The sequence below is a fragment of the Heloderma suspectum genome, chromosome 17 (assembly GCF_057233095.1).
Source record: "Heloderma suspectum isolate Gila_16-S chromosome 17, 16-S_ref, whole genome shotgun sequence".
NCBI classification, from domain to species: Eukaryota; Metazoa; Chordata; class Lepidosauria; order Squamata; family Helodermatidae; genus Heloderma; species Heloderma suspectum.
Window position 1 is genome coordinate 6,584,654 of NC_139474.1, and position 24,714 is coordinate 6,609,367.

The 24,714-nt window shown below is 51.0% G+C and overlaps 1 protein-coding gene across 1 annotated transcript in view; it reads right to left on the minus strand.

Moving 5' to 3' along the window:
- The window catches only part of EFEMP2 (EGF-like fibulin extracellular matrix protein 2), a 26,829-nt gene extending 3,164 nt beyond the window's left edge, over window positions 1-23,665 (minus strand). Inside the window, exons 1-11 of the mRNA XM_084824362.1 lie at window positions 23,502-23,665; window positions 19,218-19,309; window positions 16,141-16,189; window positions 12,618-12,848; window positions 11,058-11,180; window positions 10,240-10,356; window positions 9,646-9,765; window positions 7,732-7,851; window positions 5,183-5,309; window positions 3,556-3,751; window positions 531-733 (exon numbers count right to left, since the gene is read on the minus strand). Of these exons, the coding sequence (XP_084680488.1) occupies window positions 572-733; window positions 3,556-3,751; window positions 5,183-5,309; window positions 7,732-7,851; window positions 9,646-9,765; window positions 10,240-10,356; window positions 11,058-11,180; window positions 12,618-12,848; window positions 16,141-16,189; window positions 19,218-19,301 (1,329 nt within the window). The 5' untranslated portion in view covers window positions 19,302-19,309; window positions 23,502-23,665 and the 3' untranslated portion in view covers window positions 531-571. The remainder of the gene's footprint in view (window positions 1-530; window positions 734-3,555; window positions 3,752-5,182; window positions 5,310-7,731; window positions 7,852-9,645; window positions 9,766-10,239; window positions 10,357-11,057; window positions 11,181-12,617; window positions 12,849-16,140; window positions 16,190-19,217; window positions 19,310-23,501) is intronic.
- Between the last annotated feature and the right edge of the window lie 1,049 nt (window positions 23,666-24,714).

The window sequence follows — 24,714 nt, forward strand, 5'->3', positions numbered from 1 at the left end:
GCAACTTGCGCAAATTGTGGCCCAACTTGCGCAAGTTGTGCAAATTGCAGCCAGAGTTGTGCACTGCGCACAAATTCGGCAGTAATTTGTGCACGTTGCTCAGAAATTTGCACAAATCATAGAACCTTCCACCCCAAAAGGCGCAAAACAGTTCCTGAAGTCTGGGGAGCAGCCCGCAGCTCGGTTCAAAGTCGCGACGAGAGTCATCCGCTCCGCGGAACTCCACCGAGCCAAAAAAGAACCGGATTTCCCAACGACGGACATCCCTAATGGAAACGGGAACGTAGGAATCTGCCTGATCCCAATTCAGACCATTGGTTCATCTAAACTCAGTATCGTCTTAACAGACTAAGCGACTCTTCAGTTCTTTCCCAGCCCTGCCTAGAGATGCCAGGGACCGAACCTGGGAGGATTGACCCTCTTCCACTTGAACGATGGCTCTTCCCCACCTGGAGAGAGACATGACACCCTTCCCTTTTTCTAGAGTGGGGCGGAGGCTGCCAGCCCTTCACTTCAACAGCCAGACTTACCCGTCCCCTCCTCGGCCAGGTAAGGGCGAGCCGTGGCATGACTAGAAGGAATGGGCGCCCACGAAGACGGTGAGACGCAGGACAGAGCTGGAGCGGGAGCTCATCAGGATGTTCATGGTGACCATCTCTAAATCCAGGACAAACTCACGGGGGCCTGTCACCGGCCGGGCCAGGACCAACATCGCGCTGATGTTGTTGATTTGCTGCGAGGGAGAAGAAGAGGCAGCGGGTGACCCCGGGGAGGGAGCACATGAGAATTTTTTGCTGGCGTAGTGGAAACATGGAAGACCCTTGTTATGTCGAGGAGTTAGTGGTGCACAGAATTCCCCCGCCTGTGTCTAGAGTGCCGTTTGGGCCTGTTTATTGAGCTGGCTAGCGATGCCTTTTTATTAGTTCCCAGGACTAATTCTGTTGATGCTGTGCAGCAAAAGCCTTGTAGAGAAGCCTTTGGCAAAATCTCAAGGTTAAAGTTTCTTGTTGTCACCCAGGGTAGCGGAGATGAAAGTTATTTCCTGGAGGAGAAGGCTATCAATGGCTACTAGTCCCGATGGCTCTATGCCACCCCCTGTACCAGAGGCAGCCTGCCTATGTGCACCAGTTGCTGGGGAACAGGGGCAGGAGGGCGCTGTTGCACTCCTGTCCTGCTTGTGGGTTTCCTGCGGGCAGCTGGTTGGCCGCTGTGTGAACAGAATGCCGGACAAGATAGACCCTCGGTTTGATCCAGCAGGGCTCTGCTTATGTTCTTATCTGTGCTGGGCTGGCCTCTAGTTGTTAAGGCTGGTTTTCTTCCAGTCTGAAACACTCTTGAAGTCATTAGACTAGAATGGGAGAGATCCAGAATGGGAGAGACCAATGGTATAGTGTATGATTCCCCAGGACCCTCCCCAGGGAAGAAACTCAGCGCAGGCCAAGTCAGATGGGTACTATGTAACGTATTGGGGTCACGTTCGCCGCTGATCTGATCTCAATAAGATGTGTGGGTTCTCATTGCCCTTGATTTATCATTCCTGTTTGCGGCAATTCTGTATCGTTTCGTTTTATTCTTGCTAATCAATCTCTTTCCTTTACCCATTAGTGTGTTCATTGTGCCCTGAATATCCCCCCCCCCAATCCATCTCACTTTGGGCAAAACAGCTGGACGTTGTGCGCTAGCGAAAGCCTTCTCCAACTGGCACCATCCAGATGTGTTGGATGACACCTCCCTGCTGGGAACTGGAGTCCAACACATTTGGAGGGCACCAGATTAGAGGAAGATGCTGTAGGTCTTGCACTGGGCAACTTGCAGGCTACATATGGCCATCGGAGGCCTTTGCCACAGCCCCCAATTTACACCCCCCTGCTGTGTCACTGTTCAGCAGGCTACAGGGGGATTGCTCTGTTTTGTGCCTAGGTTTTCTGTTGGGCGTGTTTATTATTATTATAATAATAATAATAATAATAATAATTAATAATATAATTTCATTTCTATGCTGCCCAATTGCCAAAGCTGTCTGGGTGGTTCACAACAACTCACAGGTCATAACAGCATAACAAATCAAAATATACCAAATTTAAAACTGTGTAAACAGCTAAAAGCATTTTCAGCAGAATACTGGAGCTGTTCAGACAGCTGACATAAGAGCCCCATCCTATGCCATGAAATGCCTGGGAGTAGAGGACCTGGCACCGAAAAGATGGCCATGCTGGCACCAAGCGGGCTTCAGTGGGGAGGTCATTCCAGAATCAGAGGGCCACCACTGAAAAGGCCCTCTCCCTTGTTGCTGCCTTCCGAGCCTCCCTTGGAAGCGGTACTCAGATGAAGGCCCTAGATGTTGGTCGTTTATTTAAGTAACCAGCTTCTTGCTTTCTTATGATGATTCAGGGTCAGCTATTTCTCAGAAATGGTACGACTGGAGAGGCTATTATTTTCCTTTAGATAGTCCTTGGCGAGAGTCCAAGTCCCACCACAGAATATGGGTGGGAGTGTCCAGAACCATCATGCAGCTGTCTATGCTGCCTGCGTGCCCCTTGCTAGAACTCTGGCCTTTCACTTTGCAAGAGTGTGCAAACACCGCCAAAGTCACTGGCATATGGCCAGCATAGAGGTGGGATTAATATGAGCATAAGAGTATACACTCTGAGACACTCCCAGGGTGGGATCTCCACTCAGGCCAATCCAGAAAGGTGCTGCGTAACAGGCCATTATCGGAGTCCGTTCATTGCCATTTTGATGGGATTCTAGCAATTTTAGAGACGGAAGCCTTACATCCTTGCCCTGTAGTGTTTTTCTCTTTTCCGCGCTGTTAGTGTGTTTCTGCTTAATGAAACCTTTAGCCTCCACCTACTCAGCATATTCTAAATCCTAAAAAGGACCGTTGCCTCTTGGCAACACACCTCCCCGGGAACCTTCTTCCCCAGTGAAGGTGCGCTCTCCTAACCCACCAAAAACACCTGTTTTGGGCGGGCCGGCTGGCATGTGGTTAAGATAGGGAGAAAGGTGCAGAGGCAAGCATCGTTCCAACCCACTTTAAGTCACCAAGTTGACCAAAACACAGACATAAAGCCATCCCTTTCCCACTCCATGAGCTGTGTTTTTGCATTCATCGTACCACGGGTCTGTGAACACCGTGACGTCAGCTGCCCTGCGGGAACAAAAAAAGAGCGAGGGAGACAGGAGCAGGCAAAGGGAACGCCAGCTGGACTGACCCGTTCTACCAGCCCTGCTGCCTGTCTATTTTTTTCTTCTTCTTCCCTCCCCCTCTCTTTTTTCTTGTGTGTTGTGTCTGTTTAGATTGTACGCCTGCGGGCAGGGACAGTCTGTTTTACTGACTGATTATAAGCAGGTCTGGGAGCCTTTTTTTTTTTTGGCTGAAGAGCAGGATAAAAATATTTCAAATAAATAAACACTCCTTTGATTAAGGCCTAGAATAAAAGACACCTAAGCTTGTGCAGTTTGTAAACCGTTAGCTAGCCTTCCCCTGCCCGGAAAGATGGCAGACTCAGGCAGCGGCCTCTCTGATTGGCTGTTGCCAAGAGACAGGCTCACCCGGATGTAGAACTCTCCTTGGTCGTTGCCCGAGCGGATCTGGAAGGTGTTATAGGCCCCTGGGTAGACGCTGGTGGCCTGGATCTGGAAGATGTCCGAGGGCACCGTCCGGTCAGCCGTGATGCTCATGTATCGGTGGACGATGGACGACGGCTTGTCTTGGCAGAGTGGGTTCGTGGCCGGGCAGAGGCAGCGGCTACAGTGAGAATAAAGTGGGTTGGGGGTGCGGTATTTTGGCAGCTACCACGAGGGCGAATGTTTTAGTAACAGAGCCTGTGGCTGTCGCACATACTGTCAGAGAGAGAAGCTGCAGAGAGTTCGTTTCACCCTCCCTGCTGGAAGGAACACACAAGCTCCAACGGACTGTTGCCTGGGACTGCAGACCCTGGTCTCCTTAATCAGCCAGAAGACAAAGAGCCCGGGGAGACTGCAGCCCCTGCCTCCCAGGAAGGCCACCACAGCAAGGGGGGAAGCCAACCTGGCCCCTGCATCGGCCAGAGAAGGAACTGCTGCAGGGAGCTGCTGGCAGAGGTGGCCGTAGGGTGGCCGATTACGCATTGCCCCAAAGGAGGAAATGTGTCACCCCCCGCAAAGAACACCAATTTGCATAACATTTGCATATGCATATAAATGTGTATAAATACCAACTTTGAAAAAATTAACTCTAATGGAAATAGAAACGCAATACTTCTCGCCACAGTGGGGAAGGTTGCCGCCAGGTGACCACCTACTGTACTCTAAAGGAGCTTGAATAGCACCTTGGAGAGCTCCTTTAGAGTTCTGATTGGTTCGGACTGAAACCCGGAGCGGATTCTCTGCCCTACGGACATCGGCACCCCCGGCCTCCACTGCACCTGTATGTCTGCTCCATCTGCTATCCAGGTACTAACTGCTGTTGACCACCTTGATGGTTCCTTCTTAGGGGTCTTTATCTTTAAACCAGACTTGGACTGGGCAGGCCACCCAATAGAAGACCCCTTCAAGTAGAGGACCGCCCTCTGTAAAGCAGGACACACTAAGGAGCGCTCTAAGCAGGGCTGGGTGGCTAAGTCCAGCTGCCACTTTAATTGCCCACAATCCTTTGGAGCAACGCTACCTTGTTTCAGGAGGAGAGAACGACGCTGGGGGAAATATAAATGGTAGCTTGACTCGGATGCCCAGCAGTGGTCTGGAAAAAAACTTTTCCAAAGGGAGGGACCAAGGGCGGGGCGGGGGGCTCCTCACGACCTGAGGCCTACCCCAGGAAGCCAAATGCTAGCACCAACCTTGATCCAACATGCAGGGCATGAATTTAACGGCCCACCCTTGCTATCTGTCCCACGCGTCTGGTGCTCAAAGATAGACTGCCGTCGAATATGGAGGCTTCATTTACTTATTTGGACTAGTAGCCATTAAAAAGAAAACTATCCTCCATTGTTTCGTGTAATACTCCCATTCCCCCCCTCCCCCCTTCCTGCCTTAAGTCATCTAAGCTACTCTTCATTGTTCTGACTCTGATTCTACTGTTCATTGCTAGATCTTGGGGTGGTAGGAATCCCACAACTCAGTGATGCATTGTTCCGCTCGAGAGAATAACCACAGCTCCTCCTCTCCCTGTTCGCTCCCCGCCCCAGCCACCAGTGCTTACTTTTCTGAGACTTGCACGTAGGGTTCCTGGCAGTGGTTCTTCTCAACGCAGCGGTACCCGCCGTGGAAGTTGACACAATTCTGGGATTCGGTGCATTGGTGGGCTCCCGTTTCACATTCATTAATGTCTAGGATTGGGGGCGAGGAGGGTGATGGGAGAGAGAAAAAGGAGCATTATCATTACCAAAGTACACAGAAGAATAAATCAGGAAGGCAAACCTACCTACCATTATCGGTACCATTATCGGTACCAAAGTACGCAGAGGGACAAATCAGGAGGGCAAACCCCCCTCCCATTATCGGTACCATTATCGGTACCAAAGTACACAGAGGGACAAATCAGGAGGGCAAACCCCCCTCCCATTATCGGTACCATTATCGGTACCAAAGTACGCAGAGGGACAAATCAGGAGGGCAAACCCCCCTCCCATTATCGGTACCATTATCGGTACCAAAGTACGCAGAGGGACAAATCAGGAGGGCAAACCCCCCTCCCATTATCGGTACCATTATCGGTACCAAAGTACGCAGAGGGACAAATCAGGAGGGCAAACCCCCCTCCCATTATCGGTACCATTATCGGTACCAAAGTACGCAGAGGGACAAATCAGGAGGGCAAGCCCCCCTCCCATTATCGGTACCATTATCGGTACCAAAGTACGCAGAGGGACAAATCAGGAGGGCAAACCCCCCTCCCATTATCGGTACCATTATCAGTACCATTATCAGTACCATCATCAGTACCAAAGTATGCAGAGGGACAAATCAGGAGGGCAAACCCCCCTCCCATTATCGGTACCATTATCAGTACCATCATCGGTACCAAAGTACGCAGAGGGACAAATCAGGAGGGCAAACCCCCCTCCCATTATCGGTACCATTATCAGTACCATCATCGGTACCAAAGTATGCAGAGGGACAAATCAGGAAGGCAAACCTACCTCCCATTATTGGTACCATTATCGGTACCAAAGTATGCAGAGGGACAAATCAGGAGGGCAAACCCACCTCCCATTAACAGTACCATTATTGGTACCATTATCGATACCAAAGTACATAGAGGGACAAATCAGGAAGGCAAACCCAACTCCCAAGTTTCTGCGGGGTCATCCAAGCAAAAAACCTGCCTGCTACAGTGGAAGCTTACTTCTCACCCCCCTGTGTGGCCTTTAATTCCCCCCTCCTCTCTGGTCCCCCAAGCACCAGGCTGTGGTCAGTAAAGGTTGCCACAATGTACGAGAATTTCATGTCTGTTCACAAATCCCGTGAAAATATCTCGTTCGCAATCCTGAACGGGAACGCGATCAGGAGCACTTCCCCGCCCCCTGAGAAACGTTTGCAAATTCGAGTCCAGGAGCCTGTGTCCAAAAATATACGTCATAAACAGTGGAGGCCGGTGGCTCCAATGTCAGTGGGGCAGTGGCTCCGCTCCGGGTTTCAGTCAGAACTCTAAAGGAGCTGTCTAAGACTGGATAGCTCTGACTGAAACCCGGAGCGGATTCACCACCCTGCTGACATCAAAGCCACCAGTCTCCACTGGTCATAAAGTACAAAAGATTTGACTACCTGGGTGTCTTACTAAAGTTGTGGCATCCCCCAAACTCTCAGTCTTTTATGTGCAATGGCTGGGGAGCTGAGGGTGTGGCAGCCCCCCAAACCCCTTTTCGAGGCCAAGAATTACATCATCATGTACATGGACAAAGCATGTACATCTGTTCCCAGCATCTCTTGGGGAACAACGTATGTCATTCTGAGCTGTCCAGTCTGGCTGATTTTGTTGGGGCATACCCCCTTTCTGTGCCCTCCAAAAAGGGGATAACATCATATGGTACATGGCTGAAACTAGGACCATTGGGTAGAAATCACCTTCCTGTATCTTAAAATATTTAATCTGACTGCTTTACAAGTATTCTTGTAGTAAAAATAACATTTTACTTTGACTTTATTGCTAAAATAGTTCATTTCAGAACCGATGTACATAGTTCCAATTTAGTATATTCGATCATATTAAATGGTCTGATTTGGGGTCAGTCCCCTGTAAAGCACCCTGTTAGCTGCGTTGCCCAAATGTCCTGTCCTGTCTAACTCAAATCAAGGTTCCCAGGGGAACCCATCTGAAGCAGTTGCACTTTCTACAAGTGGCAAGGTACAGTCAGGTCCAAGAAGGCAAGGGCAGACCTTTCAGGACCCTGGACAGTGCTATGCTGGCTGGAGCTCACTAGGGAAGACCTGTTGTCTCAGAAACATGTAGAGGCCCTCTGAGGTTTTATGAAGGCTGGCTGATCTGGGCCTGCTGTTAACCCCATCCCTCTGCAGAGCTGTCAGGCTCTTAAAGGGACATTGCCCGATGCTAGCTCCTCTGGCATGGGGATGGTGAGGACTGCATCAGGGGCTGGGGGTGTCCTCTCAGTCCATGTCCTCTGGCCTTGAAGGTCCTGGGGTGACAGATGATGCTTCACTGGACAATGCCTCCTCCACCTCAGAGTCCTTTGAGCCAGAGCGGGAAATCCATGACACAGCCTAAGACAACATCATGTGCTGTACAGTTACCTTGGCAGAGGCGGGTGCTGAGTTGCTGGTATCCTTGGGGGCAGGCGCAAGAAAAGTGTCCCGGCTCATTCACACACTGGAACTGGCACAAATAGGTGGAGTAGCTACACTCATCCACATCTGGGAAAGAGGAAGAAGATTCCATTTCGGGCCAAACTACACATGATTTATTATTTTTATTTACAGTTTTTTTTATCCCACTCCTTAGCCAAAAAGCCTCCCAGAGCGACTTCAATATAATCAGTAAAACAAGACAGTCCCTACCCCACGGGCTTACAAACCAAAAAGACATGAAACACAAGGGGAAAAGGAATGGGGAGGGAAGAGGATTTTTTTTAAAAAGTCTTTTGGCATAGCTGGTGGAATGGCTCCACTTTCCACTCTCATCCCCCGCAGTACAGCTGATGGTACGTTATTCTCACTTTTTTTAAAAAAAGCATGCTTTACCCAGCTACTTTTATTTTGGAGAAAAAACAGCCATCAGTGGCTCTCCAGTTTTCCAGGCAGGGGTGTTTTCTAGTCCTACCTGGAGATGCAGGGTTTCAATAAGAGATCTCCTGCATGCAAAAGATGTGCCCTACCACTCAGTGACAGCACAGTCCTCTAAAAGCAAGTAAGATTCTAGTCCTCATGGGTCTGAATAAAGGTCTGATTTAAATCGGAAGACAGGTAGGTGGGAGAGAAAGAGCAAGGCTAGAGGCTGGAAGGACAGGGGATATAGCACAGCAAAGGGGAAGTTGGGAGAGAAAGAGCAAGGCTAGAGGCTGGGAGGGCGGGGGAAATAGCACAGCAAAGGGGAAGGTGGGAGAGAAAGAGCAAGGCTAGAGGCTGGAAGGACAGGGGAAATAGCACAGCAAAGGGGAAGTTGGGAGAGAAAGAGCAAGGCTAGAAGCTGGGAGGGCGGGAGAAATAGCACAGCAAAGGGGAAGGTGGGAGAGAAAGAGCAAGGCTAGAGGCTGGAAGGACAGGGGAAATAGCACAGCAAAGGGGAAGTTGGGAGAGAAAGAGCAAGGCTAGAAGCTGGGAGGGCGGGGGAAATAGCACAGCAAAGGGGGAGGTGGGAGAGAAAGAGCAAGGCTAGAGGCTGGAAGGACAGGGGAAATAGCACAGCAAAGGGGAAGTTGGGAGAGAAAGAGCAAGGCTAGAAGCTGGGAGGGCGGGGGAAATAGCACAGCAAAGGGGAAGGTGGGAGAGAAAGAGCAAGGCTAGAGGCTGGAAGGACAGAGGAAATAGCACAGCAAAGGGGAAGTTGGGAGAGAAAGAGCAAGGCTAGAGGCTGGGAGGGCGGGGGAAATAGCACAGCAAATGGGAAGTTGAGAAACAGCCAGGCCAGTGGCTGGGAGGGCTGGGGAAATAGCACAGCAAAGGGGAAGGTGGGAGAGAAAGAGCAAGGCTAGAGGCTGGAAGGACAGGGGAAATAGCACAGCAAAGGGGAAGTTGGGAGAGAAAGAGCAAGGCTAGAGGCTGGGAGGGTGGGGGAAATAGCACAGCAAATGGGAAGTTGAGAAACAGCCAGGCCAGTGGCTGGGAGGGCTGGGGAAATAGCACAGCAAAGGGGAAGGTGGGAGAGAAAGAGCAAGGCTAGAGGCTAGAAAGGGAGAGAAAGAAGACCGCCCTAACATTTTCCAAGGTTTTTCTTAAAACAGTTTTTGAAGGGGACAGGGAGGGGAGAGCTTCGTGGGTGCCATTGGAAGTCCTGCATTGAAGTAATCCAGATGAGAAATTATCAGGGCATGGATAACTAGCTATGCCATCTTTGTCCAGATGAGGACGTAGCAATACAAGCAAAAGGACGTCAGAAACAAACGGGATGGGAGGAGCTTGGAGGGTGGGAGGGGAGGGGCAGAAGGAAAGTGGGAGGAGCTAAGCTAAGGGCAGGTGCAAAGTGGGGGGAAGACCCACCCCCTCACCGACCTTTGCAGGTAAAGCCGTCGTGGTCCAGCTCGTAGCCCTGGTTGCAGCGGCAAATGAACGTGCCGTACGTGTTGAAGCAGCGCTGCTCGCACGGGGCGCCCATCTCGCACTCATTCACGTCTGGGGGGAGGTTGCAAAGGACCTGGCTTAAGCAGGGTGTGGCTGGCATGTGGGAGGTGTGGAGGGAGAGCCTCCCTAGTATTGGGGTAATAATTTTCCCCTCTCGCTCTTAACACCACAGTCCCTCCCCAAGACCCGACTTCAAAATACACAGGGGAGGAGAGATTATAAGGAACAGCAACCCTCCAGCGGGGAAAGCAGCCCATCTATGGGTGTATATGGCATCCAGGCCCCGTGAGGGTGGAGACCAGGGCATTCAGGACAAGGACTCATTTTTTGATTTGCTATCACATTTATACACTGCCTGTTTTTCCTTTTGCAAGGAACTGGAGGGGGTTTACGTAGTCCTCCTCTCCTTTTACGCCTCACAACAACCCTGTGAGGTAGGTCAGGCTGAGTGGGGACTAGAACCCAGGTCACCCGAGCCCCAGCCCACCACTCTAACCACTACACCACACTGTCTGTCTCCCTTACCCACACATGAGCGGTTGTTGCTGGCCAGCTGGAAGCCAGGTTCGCACTGGCAGGAAAAAGAGCCGGGTGAGTTGACGCAGCGGTGTTGGCAATAGCGATAGCGACATTCATCGATGTCTGGAACGGGGAAAGGAGAGGAAGTCGCCGGATTGTGTCATATTATTCCTTGCCTCCCTGCCCCCCTCTGAGCATGTGCAAAGGGCCTTTCCCTGCTCACTGAGAAACCATCAGCTTGACCCTTTCCTGTCCAGGATTCGATTAAATTGCATTAAGTCGCCTCTAGTGCCATTTTTTGGTAGAAAGGCAAGGTACAAATCAAATCGATAAAATAAACAGAGTGGAATGTGGTACTATAAGGCAACAGGTACGGGGCTCAAAAGGCCAAAAGCTCTCATTGTCGGTAACTAAGCCTTAGGAGAGGCATATCTACCTTTTAGAACGGGGAAAATAACTGCTCAAAAGCTGAGCAACCACCAAACAATCAGTGTCTGGAGGAAAAGGGTTGCGGCCAGAGGGGAGGAGGTGTGACCTTCTGGGGAATCCCAGCAGGCTGGATTTGGCCCACAGCCATGAGGTTCAACACCCCTGCCTTAGGAGAAGGTAGATTTAGGTTGAACATTAGGAGAAATGTCTTGATCGTGCGTGCAACTGAACCAAGTGACAACCAATTACCGGGGGGAGGGTGTCTCTCATTCCTCGCTGGACCTCTTCCAGCAAAGGCTGCCGTCTGCTGGGGATATCTGTTCTAATTCTAGATTTTCTGCAGTGAGCAAGGGGTGTGTGTTTCCCTCCCACTCTACCCCATCCAACCCACTCACCCACACATTCTGTGCCAATCTTCCGATAGCCATCCGGGCACTGACAGTGAAAGCCGCCAGGCGTGTTGATGCATTGCTGGCTTGGCTGACAGTCGTGCAAATCATATTCGCATTCGTCTGTGTCTGTGCAGAACAAAAACACTTCGTCGTATCAGAACATTGGAAGCTGCCATATACCAGGTCAGACCATGGCTTCATCTAGCCCAGTATTGTCAGCCCTGACTGGCAGCAGCGGCTCTCCAGGATTTCGGGGGGGGGGGGGCTCTTTCTAGGGATGTTTGTATTGTGTGAAATCCATTCCAGCTGTGTTTTGTAGATTGTCAGGCACCTTCGTTCTATCGTCTGCCCATCGATGGAATCGGATTTTTTAGTTTTCGAATTTGTGCAAAGTCGCATTTGCACAAATGCAAATTCGCACAAATTTGCACATGCTAACATGTACAAATTCTCCCCAAATGTGGAGATTCCCCCCAAATGCGCATTTTCACGCTTTAGCCTATGGGGGAAATGTGAATTTTTACGCTTTAACCTATGGGGGAAATGTGAATTTTTACGCTTAAGCCTATGGGGGAAATGTGCATTTTTGGCCGTTCTTTCCAGTCCTACCTGGAGAAGCCGGGGATTGACGTGGGAACCTTCTACATGCAAACCAGGTGCTCTGCCCCTGAGCTACAGCCCCTCTCAGTCAGACAGCTCTCCTAGGAGGAGAGAGGAACACAAGACCATTCTGCCTGGACTTCTTGGAGTTGAACACGAAATATTCAAGGAATCTCCCGGAAATTTTTTAGAGCACTTTGCTTGTAGGGTTCACTTAGATGGCCTGTATCTTCATCATGATAAGGCTGCCCTGTACACGCTTAGAAGAACATGGTTTTGCCCCCCTCTTCCTAAAATAGTTCTGGGTTGCCTATGCTAGGTCATTTACCTTTGGAGAAGAGAGTTTTGCACTGTGAGCATTTCTACACTAAATTTTATTGCATGTTCATGATTGGTCACTCGTGGAAGTTTGCGGGTCCTTTGCATGACGTTGTCAACCTCCAGGGCATCTCCCGCGCTTTCTGACCTTTATCCCAGTTTTTAAATGATTGGGGAAAATGCAGTGATAAATATTAATCGACTTCAATGGCCGTGTGAAATTGCACAGTTCTGCTATCGCACAGTGCCATCTAGTGGCTGTATAATGAAACATGTAGAGATTGCAGACAAAGGAAGTCCTGGAAAAAAGCCCCGGTCAGCCTGTGTAAGGAGCCGATCTTAATCCCGCAAAGAATCCAGAAGCAGAAGCTCTGGAAAGTTGTGAGATAAAAAGCCTGGTGTGGAGAAGCCCTTTAACTTAGTGTTACCAAATATCCTCTCAGGATGTGTGTATAAGCATACACACATTGAGAGAGATACCAGGAGCCAGTTCCTGACTCTCTGTATGCATATCGGATATAGCCGAGCTATTGCAGTATCATCGAATTAAGGAGATCCCCCCCCCCAGATCCCACTGCAGGAACCACCCCTGGAATCCTGGTGGCTGGAATCCCCCTCCTGCCTCACCCTCTAGCCCTCACTCACCCAAACACGATCCATGCCTGTCCGGCTCGTAGCCCTGGGGGCAGGTGTTCTGCCGGGATGCAAGAAAGGGGGGGCGGGGGGGCCGTGGCGGGCTGGGCGGAGGGGCTCTTTCAGAGTTCACGTCGTTGATCACGGAGGCTGAGCGGGGCAGGCAGAGGTATCCCCCGTAATGGTTGATGCATTTCATCTCCCCTTTGCAGGCATGGGGGATGGTTTCGCATTCGTTCACATCTGGGGGGGGGGGTAGGTGGAAGAGAGAGGAAGAAAGGAGAGTCAGGTGGTGGTGTGGTGGTGGGGGGATATGGCTGTATACAGGCACCCAGGTTCTCTTCTCTTTCCGCTTATAAATGGGGCGGCCACTGACGAATCGCCCCCAAAGAGCACAAAAGAGGCTGTGTATTGGCATAAAATTTGCACACGCTAATCAATCCGTGGAGAGGCAAATCTAGAAATAATTATCGGCATTTAAATAGGAATACACCAAATCTCACCCTAGTGTGGAAGACTGACTAGGCGACCGGTGCGCCCACCTGCTCAGTCAGATGTTCAGGTGCAAACTGTGGGCGGGCAACAGTTCTGATGGTTCTTCAAACTGAGACCGGACTTGGACAGGACAACCCTTCAAACAGAAGATGCATTCAAATAGAGGACCACCCTACGTAAAAGAGGACACCTGGCTACCCTATTTGGATGCTTCTCAGCCCGTTTTGGATCCAACCTTCGGAGGCAGGGGGGCATTGGCTCTCTGAGTGGGCCCACCTCCTCCTCACCACCATCACTGCTATCCACCCACTTTTCTTAAGAATATCAGAAGAGTCCTGCTGGGTCAGACCAAGGGTCCATCCAGTCCAGCGTTCTGTTCACACAGTGGCCAACCAGCTGCCCATGGGACACCCAGAAGCAGGACCTGAGCGCATCAGCACCCTCTCGCCCATGTTCCCCAGTAACTGGGGTACATAGGCAGACTGCCTGTGATACTGCTGGTAGCATAAAGCTATCAGGACTCATAGCCATTGCTAGCCTTCTCCTCCATGAATTTGTTAATCCCCTTTTAAAGCCATCCAATTTGGTGGCCATCACTACATCCTGTGGTAGCGAATTCCATAGTTTGACTATGCGCCGTGTGAAGACGTCCTTCCTTTGATCTGTCCTGAATCTCCCACCAATCAGCTTCATGGGGTGACCACTAGTTCTAGTATTCTGAGAGCAGGAGTATCACATGAGGCAGAATTCTTTTTTCCGCAACCAAAAAGAAAAAGAACAAAGCTCTTTAGTTCCTATTGTTAGACAATTGGGAATCAGAAATAGGTAAGTCAGAGAAATCTGCAATCGATTCAACTGAGTTCAGATTTCTGTGAACCTGATCTGTGGATTCCGCAGCCGACAGGCTTTTTCCAAGTTGTGCAGATTTTGTGGACTTGTGAACAATTTTTGCGGGGACTTGTGGACACTTTTTTTTTTTGGAGGCAGGGGGACATTGGCTACCTGAGTGGACCCACCTCTTCCTCAGCACCATCATTGCTATCCACCCACTTTCCTTAAGAATATCAGAAGGGCCCTGCTGGATCAGACCAAGGGTCCATCCAGTCCAGCGTTCTGTTCACACAGTGGCCAACCAGCTGCCCACGGGACACCCACAAGCAGGACTTGAGCGCATCAGCACCCTCCCGCCCATGTTCCCCAGCAACTGGTGACATAGGCAGACTGCCTCTGAGACGAGGTACTACATAGCCATGAGGCCTAGCAGCCATTGATAGCCTTCCCCTCCAGGGATTTGTCCAACCCCCTTTTAACGCCATCCAAATTGGTGGCCATTGCTACATCTCATGATAGAAAATTCCCTAGTTTGACTCTGTGTGAAGATGTCCTTCCTTTGATCTGCCCCGAACCTCTCACCCATCGGCTTCATGGGAGGATGCCACTGGCTGCTAGCATTATCCCTTCTTCCTTTGGGCCCAATCCGTAGCAGAAGGAGCACCTACCCCCCGTTTCAACCTGCCTGAGCTCTAAGGCCATCTGCTGCTGCCTTTCTCCAAGTGTCCCCTTGTGAAACTGACGTCAACTAGAGAGAGGGCTTTTTTCGTCTGGGGCACTCCATCCGGAGTCATTGCAACGTTGTTATCTTTTAGGTTTGGGCCTAGTGTCTTTTGATTTGCCCAGGCATTTAAAACACCATCGTCCTCCATTTGAAGGTGTCTTCTGTTAGAAAAGCCGTCCGGTCCAAGACCGATTTAAACAGAAAGAAGGAAGTTCTGCAGGGGGGCCTTAAAGTCGCCCATCCACCGTTAGCAGCACCCAGACACCAAACTGAGGAGGTGAGACACAGCTCACCTGGTCAAGGTCATTCCCGCTAGGATGGTGAGATGTATTGTGTATCGCTATTTAAACGACAGTCAGGGTTTTTAAAGTCACATCTATACTTAGAAATTAGCACATGAAACTTTTAAGCAAGTCGGTGTCCTCTTTTCGGCTGATACATGCAAATCTAGTTGTCATCCCAGGCCAACTGCGGCAGCCGCTTCGGACATCACCCCGTCTGAATTCGTATTTTGAAACCGCACTTACTGAACGGCTCAAAAAAAATCCTCTTCTTTGTCATCATGTGGGGTCGGTTGTTGCTCTTTTGTCTTTTAGTAAGAGCCACCCATAACCTTTATCATTAAAATGAACAATCCAGTCCTGTAGCCCTCGTTCTAAATTTCCCTTGATTGTTCTTTTATAAATCAGAGGCATTTGATGGCATAGGACCTGTCCCGGGATGTTTGTTGTCGACGGTTTTAAATTGTTTTTATATGTAAATGGTTTATATTGGTTTATATTGTATTTTTAAGGTTTAAATCTTTTGTAAACTGCCCAGAGAGCTTTGGTTATTGGGCAGTATAGAACTGTAAAATAATAATAATAACAACAACAACAACAACAACAACAACAATAATGGGAACGGAATGAACAAATTGATACCGTTACTGGAGCAGCTAAAGTTCAAAGGGCTGGAAGCACCCAAAACTCTACTTAAAGTATAGTGTTGTAATCTTGCTCAGTTTTCTCCTGTGTTTTGTGCAAAACCTGGCATATCATTGAAATAAATGTTCCATAACTTCAATCCCTTCCAGAGTTCTGGGGCGAGAATCCAACATCAGCATCTTTGGAGCCCCACACATCTTTGGCCCAGGAACTGCCTTGCTACCTTTTTGGTGAACACCAACGTGGTGGGAAAAACTTGACAGGTAAAGAAGCTCACCCAACCACTACACCCCCATGTCAAGCTTCACCTGTCGCCTTTCTGCCTTGCATGAAGTGGTTAAAGCTGTGTGGCTGCCCCACAAAACGGCGGCCACCCAGCATTCCAGGATGCCAAGGTCTCATTTGGCTTCCTCTTTGGGGAAATGCTGCGTTTTCCCAAAGCAACAAGGCCAAGGTGGAGAGCCCAGCTGACAGGTGTTTGATACACAACCCCCTCTCTTCCCACCCTACAAGTCCCCCACCCCACCTTCGATGCAGTGGCTTTCTAGCATGTCTGTACCTTTGCAGTGCTGGCTGTCAGGATCCCAGTGGTAGCCGTCCGTGCATTCCTAGAACAAGGGGGAAAATAGGAAAGGCTTTTAAATGAGCTCTTCCATTCTCCGGCCTGGAAATGTTGTTATCCTTGCAGCTCAGGAAATAGCTGGGAGCTGGTGCTTATTTCTAAATGGAAAGGTGCAGAGGTGCTTGCTTCCCCCCAAACCCCCACAAAGACAACAACACAGCCACCTTATGTCTTCTGAATTCTCTCCCTCGGTCTGTGATTGGGAGGGGTCCCCTCTGCACATGCTCAGAGGCACTCCCTTTTGTTTTCATTTGTGTATTCCGAAGCAGCCTCCTCCAAGCAAGCAGCCTCCAGAGGCGTTGCACCACATCTCCCGTAATCCCCACAATGCTGGCTGGAGATGATGGGAGTTGTAGTCCAGCATCCCTGGAGGCTGCCAGCTGGGGAAAGACTGCTTCAGAATACATGGAGTAAAAAATAGAGTGCCTCTAAGCATGTGCAGAGGGACCCCTCTCAGTATAAGGCATTGGAAACATGTTGTGGGGTGAAGGCCTAGCATGTACAGTACCCTATCCTAGAATCATAGAATTGTAGGGTTGGAAGGGGCCGATAAAAACATTGAGTCCAACCCCCTGTTCAATGCAGGCATCCAAGTCAGAGCATCCCTGACAGGTGGCTGTCCAGCCTTGTCTTGAATGCCTCCAGTGTGGGAGAGCCCGCCTCCTCCCTAGGGAATCAGTTCCGTTGTCATCTTGCTCTAATAGTCAGGAAGTTTTTCCTGATGTTCAGCCGGAATCTGCCTTCCTGCACCTTGAGCCCATTATTCCGTGTCCTGCACTCTGGGATGATCAAGAAGAGATCCTGGCCTTCCTCTCTGTGACAACCTTTCAAGTCCTTGAAAAGCGCTATCCTCTCTCCCCTCAGTCTCCTCTTCTCAAGGCTAAACATGCCCCGTTCTTTCAGTCTCTCCTCATAGGGCTTCGTTTCCAGTCCCCTGATCATCTCCGTTGCCCTCCTCTGACCCCTTCCAGTTTGTCTGCCTCCTTCTTAAAGTCTGGTGCCCAGAACTGGACCCAGTACTCAAGATGAGCCATAACCAGTGCTGAGGAGAGACTTCCCGGGATTTGGAAGCCATGCTTCTATTAATGCAGCCCCAAATAGCATTCGGGGCTTTTTTGCAGCCACATCACATTGTTGGCTAGAAGTGTTGCCCCCCTCCCCTATATGATGCTTGTTGCGATTCCATGTTGGTCCTGAGGAAGCAGCACTCTGTGCTTTCTCAGAGACACTCTCTCCTCTCTCTCACTTGCTGATACCAGCCCTGAGCCCCAGCCCTGGAGACAGATTCGGGGGCTCAGCTCAGGCTCGCATTAAGGCCTTTGAACCGCCCCTTCTCTGCCGTTGCTGGGCCATCGTCTTTGGCTCCATTCATCGCCACCATCATGTCATCATCCTGTCCTAAGAGAGCAAACGCATTCTCTGAGCGCCGAACCGCATGCGGCCGGAACGGTACCATCCATGCGCAAGAGGGAAGTCTTAGCAGGTTCGCAGGGAAGCCCCGAGGTTTGCAGGTGTCCAAAAAAACAGTCCTAAGGGTGGGTGAGAGACCCCAAAACAGCCCAATGAAGATTGAGCTCAGTGGCTGTGGAGCGCTGCTTAACTGGGGGGACCTGGAAAGTCCATGGTGGTGGTGGAGGGGGGATGGCAGACAGCATGAGCTGAGCAACACGCAGACGGCACAGGATCTGGCGCCAAGGGTCGGCATGGTAGGGCACCTGCCGAGGGTCCACACCCCAGCAGAGGCTCACTGATAAGAGCCCCCTGGAGTTGCTCCTCCTCTTCCCCCTTGCAACCTTCTTCCTCACCTGCCTCTCACTCTGGCCCAGACGACGGTGGTGGTGAGAAGGAACAGCAGGAGGTGCCACGGCCTGCTTGCTCCCTGGCTCTCTGCCTGTCCAGCAAACAAGCGGCAGCCATGATGAGGAAGAGGAGGAGGAAAAAGAGCAGCTGGGGACCGTGGCAGTGAGAAGGTGGACTCACGGAGGGAGGAGCCCATTAGGGAGACCGTTAGGGAGACCGTTAGGGATTCCCATTAGGGAAACCTGGAGACCGCACAGGTTGAGTCCCTAAACGTGGGAAATCTAACTTAAGAAGTACACGTGACTGAGCCTCTGCAAGTTCCCACAACCGCCCAGGGCAAGCAAAGGTTGGCCTGGTCAGGCAGCTGCCGAGGGCCCTCGCCCCAGCAGGGGCCCACTGACCAGAGCCCCCTGGACTCGCTCTTCAGCTTCACCACTGCAGCCTGCTGGTTCGCCTGCCTCCCGCTCTGGCCCAGACAACGGTGGTGGTGAGAAGGGGGAGCAGGAGAGGCCACGGCCCCCTTGCCCCCTGGCTCTCTGCCTGCCACGCGAGCGACCGGCAGCCATGATGAGGAAGAGGAGGGGGAGCAAGAGCAGCTGGGGACCGTGGCGGTGCGAAGGCAGACCCAGCGAGGGAGGGGGCCTGTTGAGGATGCCTTGCCAAAGTCCCTCCCAACCCTGGATCTGGCCCTGGTGGGCTGCACGCAGCCCCCTGACTTTTTCTGTCCCCCCCCCCCCAATATACAGCGATGTTTTTGCCTTATTGCAAGGAAAACAACGGTCGGTTTGCTGCCAAAATTCGGTTGCATGGTAGCAGCAAAATCGGACCACTTTGTCCTTGGTTTAATGGGCAGAAAATCAGGGCATTTTTGCTCCCACGGTGTCTAAATTTTGGCAGGAAATTTGGCAGTGTGCTGGCCGTGGGGGAGCAACCCCTGGTGGGTTCCAGTGGTGGGGGGATTGGCCCTTGGATGCCTGGAATTGCCCACCTCTGGAATAGAGTATCCCAGAAGAGGTCATGGCTGGCTGCAACCCTGACCAGGTCACATTTTTGTCTCATGTTTTCTCCAAGGAACTCACGGGGACGTACAGTACATGGCTTTTCTTCCCCCTTTCATCCTCACAACAACCCTGTGAGGTCAGTTCGGCTGAGAGCGAGGTTTGTGCTTTGCAGCGTGACCCCCCTCCCACCCCGCAGCACGTGCTCCGGCTTACGTTTGTCGTGTAGGTTTCGTCTGGTTCTTGTGAAACTGCAGCTCTCAAAAGTGTCGCCAAAAGGAGGCATGAAACGGGCTTCATTGTTCTGCCTGGGGAAAAGGAGGCCGGTTAGAAACTAAGGGTGACAGCACGCAGGGGTTGGCTGCCCACATCGGGCCCAAAGGATGCAAGATACCAGCGCCTAGGGTGGGCCTGGTCGGGCAGCTGCCAAGGGCCCTCACCCCAGCAGGGGCCCACCGACAACAGCCCCCTGGAATTGCTCCTCCTCTTCCCCCTTGCAACCTGCTTGATCACCTGCCTCTCACTCTGGTCCAGACAACAGTGGAGGTGAGGGGAAGGAGCAGGAGATGCCCCACACCCCTTGCTCCCTGGCTCTCCGCCTGCCAAGCAAGCGAGTGGGCCCCATGATATGAGAGAGGAGGAGGCAATGGCAGCCAGAAGGAAGACTCATGATATGAGAGAGGAGGAATAGGGCCCATGGAGGAAGCCTCCTTGCCCCAGGAAGCTCCAAAACCTAAAGCCAGTCATGAGTGATAGCTACCAAGTGGGATGGCTTTAAAAGGAGAGTAGACAAACTCCTGGAGGAGAAGGCTACCAATGGCTACTAGTCATGATGCCTATGTATTACCTCCAGTATCAGAGGCAGTACACTGGGGAACACAAGCAGGAGGGCGCTCCTGCACTCGTGTGCGGCTTCTCGGTTTCCCGAAAGTATCTGTTTCACTACTTTGGGAACAGGAGACTGGATCCAGCACAGAGCTTCTTACAGTCACCTTCCCAATCCAGCTCCCCACTCCCCACCAGCTATGATTTTTAATACAATCGGGCAGGCAGCGGGGCAAGACGGGAACAACATCACGTCTCCACTGGTGCAGCTGGGTCTGAAACTTGGGACTGAAGTTCAAGGCCCTGCAGCCCGGGGGATAGGGGGAACGACTCAATTGGCCACCCAGAGAGTAGGAGGTGAGGGAGGCAGTGGCCAGTGGAGGCTGGTGGTTCCGATGACAGTGGGGCGGTGAACCCGCTCCTCGTTTCAGTCACAAGCAGTCAGAACTCTGAAGGAGCTCTCCAAGGTTCTTTGCACCTCTGATCTACCATATATTGCTTTGCACCTTGCAGAGCTCCTTTAGAGAGTTCTGACTGGTTCTGGCTGAAACCCGAAGTGGATTCACTGCCCCATTGACATTGGAGCCACCAGCCTCCCCTGGGAGGGGCTGCTGATTTTATTATTCTTTACTTTAGCAATATATTACTCCTTTCTCCGACAAAATGATGCTTCTTCCCAAGTCAATGCGTTCAGCATTAGGGCAGCAGAAGCAAATTCCATTTTATGCCCGTCGTCCTGCCAGTGCTGTGATTTGAGCTCAAACTGCAAAACTGCCATGTGAAGAGCATCGTTCTTCGTTTTTCTGGATCGGGTTTGGCACATGCTGGTTTTTGTGGGTGCCGTTGCCGTTTTCTTCGCCCTAATGTGTCAGGAGTTTAGAAGCGTTTGCAGAAGCATGGAATATCAGCAGGGGAAAGAAGAGAAAGCATAGTTGTATCCTTCAAGACGCCACACAACATGGCCGGCTGCAACCCTACCCCCAGTAAGACGCCGACAATTCTCGCCTATACATGTCTACTCAGAAGGAAGCTCCACTGAGTGCAATAGTACTTACTCCCAAGTAAGTGCAGCCTATGCCCAGGATCTAAACTACCTAGCTGCACCATCACACGTAGTAGGTCCCTAAAGAGAGGTGGTGTGTGCGTGTGTGTGGTGGGGTACCCTATCCCCCCAAGCACTGGAATTTATTTAGTATCAAAACAGTAGTTAAAAATAAATTCAGGTTTGACTCCTGGGGTCCTGGTCTTTTAATTACAGGAATCCACCGCCTTCAGGAGATGAACAGACCCTCTCTGTGTGCATGTTTTTCTTCAAAGGAGAAGTTGTATCCAGCCTGCGCTAAATATAACCCTTGTTTGGACGAATGTATACCTATATATAAAACACACCCAGCCGCAGAGTTTTTCCTAGCATCCTTCTTAACCCCATCATCAAGTAGTGGGTTTCAAGTTGTCATCAACTAGAAGGAGTTGACAGGACAACAGCCAACCAATCAGAGTTTCAGGGGAGTGGGGCGGGGGGGGGATGCTAATTGTTGTGTGGGTACCACTTTGGCTCTTGGGAGTTTGAGGTATCCGGAAAGGATCTTCATAAAGGCAGATGAAGTGAATGAGGGGATGAATGAGTTTCTGCCACAGCGATCTGGTTTGCATGTAATGACAACCCATGATTTAAATAGCCCAGAATTCACAACCTAACAGCAAACCATAGGTTCTTTTCATGGATTGTTTGTGGTTAACAAACAAGTTCTGGGTTCGCACGGAACAACAACCTACGATTCAACAAACCATGGTTAAACCATGGTTTGTTGTTACGTGTGAACCAAGTCATTGGGTATGTATACAGATAAACATAAAAAATTTAGAGAAGGAAAGGGCCTTCCTGCATTAGATAGACTCTGATCTAAGACAGCCTGTGCCCTAATAAATTGGTAAGTCTTTGAAAGTGCCACAAAACAAGACTAGCCTTCCTCAAGCTGACTCCCTCTGTGTTGGACTACAACTCCCAGCATCCGCCAGCCAGCTAGACTCTTAGTGGGTTTTGCCGCAACAGATAAGACGCAGATACGCTTCTGCAAGTTGCTACTTCCGTGAATATTAAAACACTTTATTATAAAAGAAAAGAAAATAAAAAGTCTGAGCTGAGATCTGGAACAGGAGCATACACCTTCTGCTCTTGTGCAGAACGCATCACCCTTCCTTGTGCAGATTGGGAGGGGCCATAGCTCAGTAGTGGAGCCCCCGCTTTGCGTGCAGGAGGTCCCAGGTTCAATCCCTAGCAGCATCTCCAGTTAGGACTGGAAAAACTCCTGATTGAAACCCTGGAGAGCCGCTGCTGCCAGTCAGTGTCGACAACACTGGGCTAGATAGACCCATGTTCTGACTCAGTATAAGGCAGCTTCCTATGTTCCTATTTAAATCAGCCCTTTATTGAGGACAATGAGGACTGGAACCTTTCTTTTTAGCTGAAAGACCATGGCTCAATGAGAAGGTGCTTGGCATGCCAAAGGTTCCAGGTTCAGTCCCCAGCATCTGACGCCTCCAAAGAGCCACTGCTGCCAGTCAGTGTCGACAACACCGGGATAGACGGACCAAGGGTCCGACTCAGTATGAGGTGGCTTCCGATGTCCTTTAACGCTGAGGCAACCCAGCCAAACCCGCTCCTCCACTCCTAAACCCCACCTTTGGGATTGTGGGACTGAGCCTCCAGGTCAAAGGCTGTGGCTACTCCAGGCACGCTTCCGCTAGGCCTCAACACGTTTATTCTACACATTAACCTCTGACTGTTATACCCCTTCAATGCGGACTTCCAAAGAGAAAAAGATACGGAGGGGAAGGAGCCTAGCACCTAACACAGATTTATATATAAGCAAATTAAAAGGCAGCCATCCCATAATAAAGGAGAGAGCCGAGAGGGAGTGGGAGAATGGTTTGGCATGGCCTAAATCAGCCTTTCGCAACCTCCAGACGTTTCGGACTTCAACTCCCACCAGCCCCAGACAGCATGGCCGGTGGTCAGGAATGCTGGGCGTTGGAGTTTGGAACACCTGGAGGGCACGTGGTTGGGGAAGGGAGGTTTAGAGACTAAAGCCTCTCTTCCCCCAAATGCCACCAGCCTAGCGGAAACGTCGCAAGACAGTTTGGACCTTGTGACTCCTGGAGCCCAGCAGCTTCTCCCCAGAGCCCAAGAAAGTCTGCTTTCCCCTCCAAAGCTAGAACGGACAAACCCCAGGACTGACTTGTGCTTAGCGAAGACCAGGCTGAAAACTCCAGGGGCGACCCGACGGAGCCAGGCGGGCCCAGAGTGAACCGCAGCCTTTGGGAAGAAAGCGCGAGAACTCTCCCAGATGCCCACCTGTGAAGTTCCTCAGTTTCGCAAAGGGAAACTTTTCACGGGGAGGTCCTAGACCCGTCACCCCAAAGATGTCCCATGACCAGACTAAGGAAGGCATCTCTCACTTGACACATCAGTGGGCATCCATGATCTTCCACACACGACGAAGCTGGGCTGAACATCCCCCCGACACAAACACACGCACGATTGTGGTACCAACTTAGTGGAGCACACAGGGTGATTTTCCTCTGGCCCTGTTTCGCCGTGGCTCAGGCCCCAGCCTCCTCCTTCAACACCACCCCAACCTCCCAAAAACAAATCCAAAACCACCCGTCACTCACCACACTGACAGCCCCCGGGGACGCACCGGTACCCCCTCTTTGGGTCTCCAGCGGCGCACTCAAAACACCCCCCAATCCCGGCTGGGCTCAGAGCAAGCAGTGGCGGACGCACACTCGCTCCTTGGGAGTGTGCGCTGGCTTTCCCCCTTCAGCCCCCCCATGCCGAATTCCTGGCCCCCAGCCAAGCAGCAGGAGTTGCCAAAGGATTCCACCCAACATCTGGTTCCACTTAGCTTCCAGCGAACACCCTTTCCTGGCCAGCTGTTCTCAGCCGTCACACCGCTCCATGCAAAGGGACCGTTCAGCCCCACAGACCTGTGCTCCTCATGTGATGGAAAAATGCTTCCAGTGGTTCATTTGTCTCTTGTACGTGGGCATTACTGGGCACTCCAGCCCGTGCCGTGGTACGTTTCTTTCTTCCTTGCCAGGTATACGTACAGAGCTAGCACCCGAGAGACGACTGCCCAGGTTTGCCAGGGCAGATGCAGTGAGCACAGAAATCGGCATGGTGGTGTTCAAGATCCGGAGAATCTCCGCTCCCTTTTACAAAGCAAGGTTCTAGCCCTTAAGGCGCAACGGTGGGCTTCAAAGCTTATAAGCAAGGAATGTGAAATTCTAAACGCCAGTGGAAGGAGCAGGAGAAACAGCTGTCAAAAAAATACAATAACACAAACTTGGTTCCCAACACATCTAAAAAATATATTCATCAAGGGAACTGTTTAATGCTTCTTGATTAAAACAAAAACAAAAACTTGGAACTGGTGGCCCTGTGTCCTCTTTTACAGTCCTCTGTTTGAAGGGCTGTCCTGGCCAATTCTGGTTTAAAGATAAAGAACTGCAAGAACTGTGGTGCATCCACAGCTAGCACTTGAACAGCAGACTGAACAGCTAGGCACGCAGGTCACCTGGTCAGCCTTCCACACTCCATTGTATTCGCCTCTCAGCCATACTGGCTGGGAGAAGTATGGGAGCTGCAGTGCAACGGATCTGGAGGACTGAACTAAGGCAGAGTTGGGCAGAAGGTAGATCTCCAGATGCTCTGGATTTCAACTCCCAGCAGCCCCCAGCAGCATGCCCAGTGGCCAAGAATGCTGGGAGTTGAAGTCCAAAAGATTTGGAGATCTACTTCCTGCACACCTGTGAACTATCCTATGGTCTTTCCCCTAAAACTAAACGTGGGTTTGACTTAAATGGGGATATAGGAAGCTGCCTT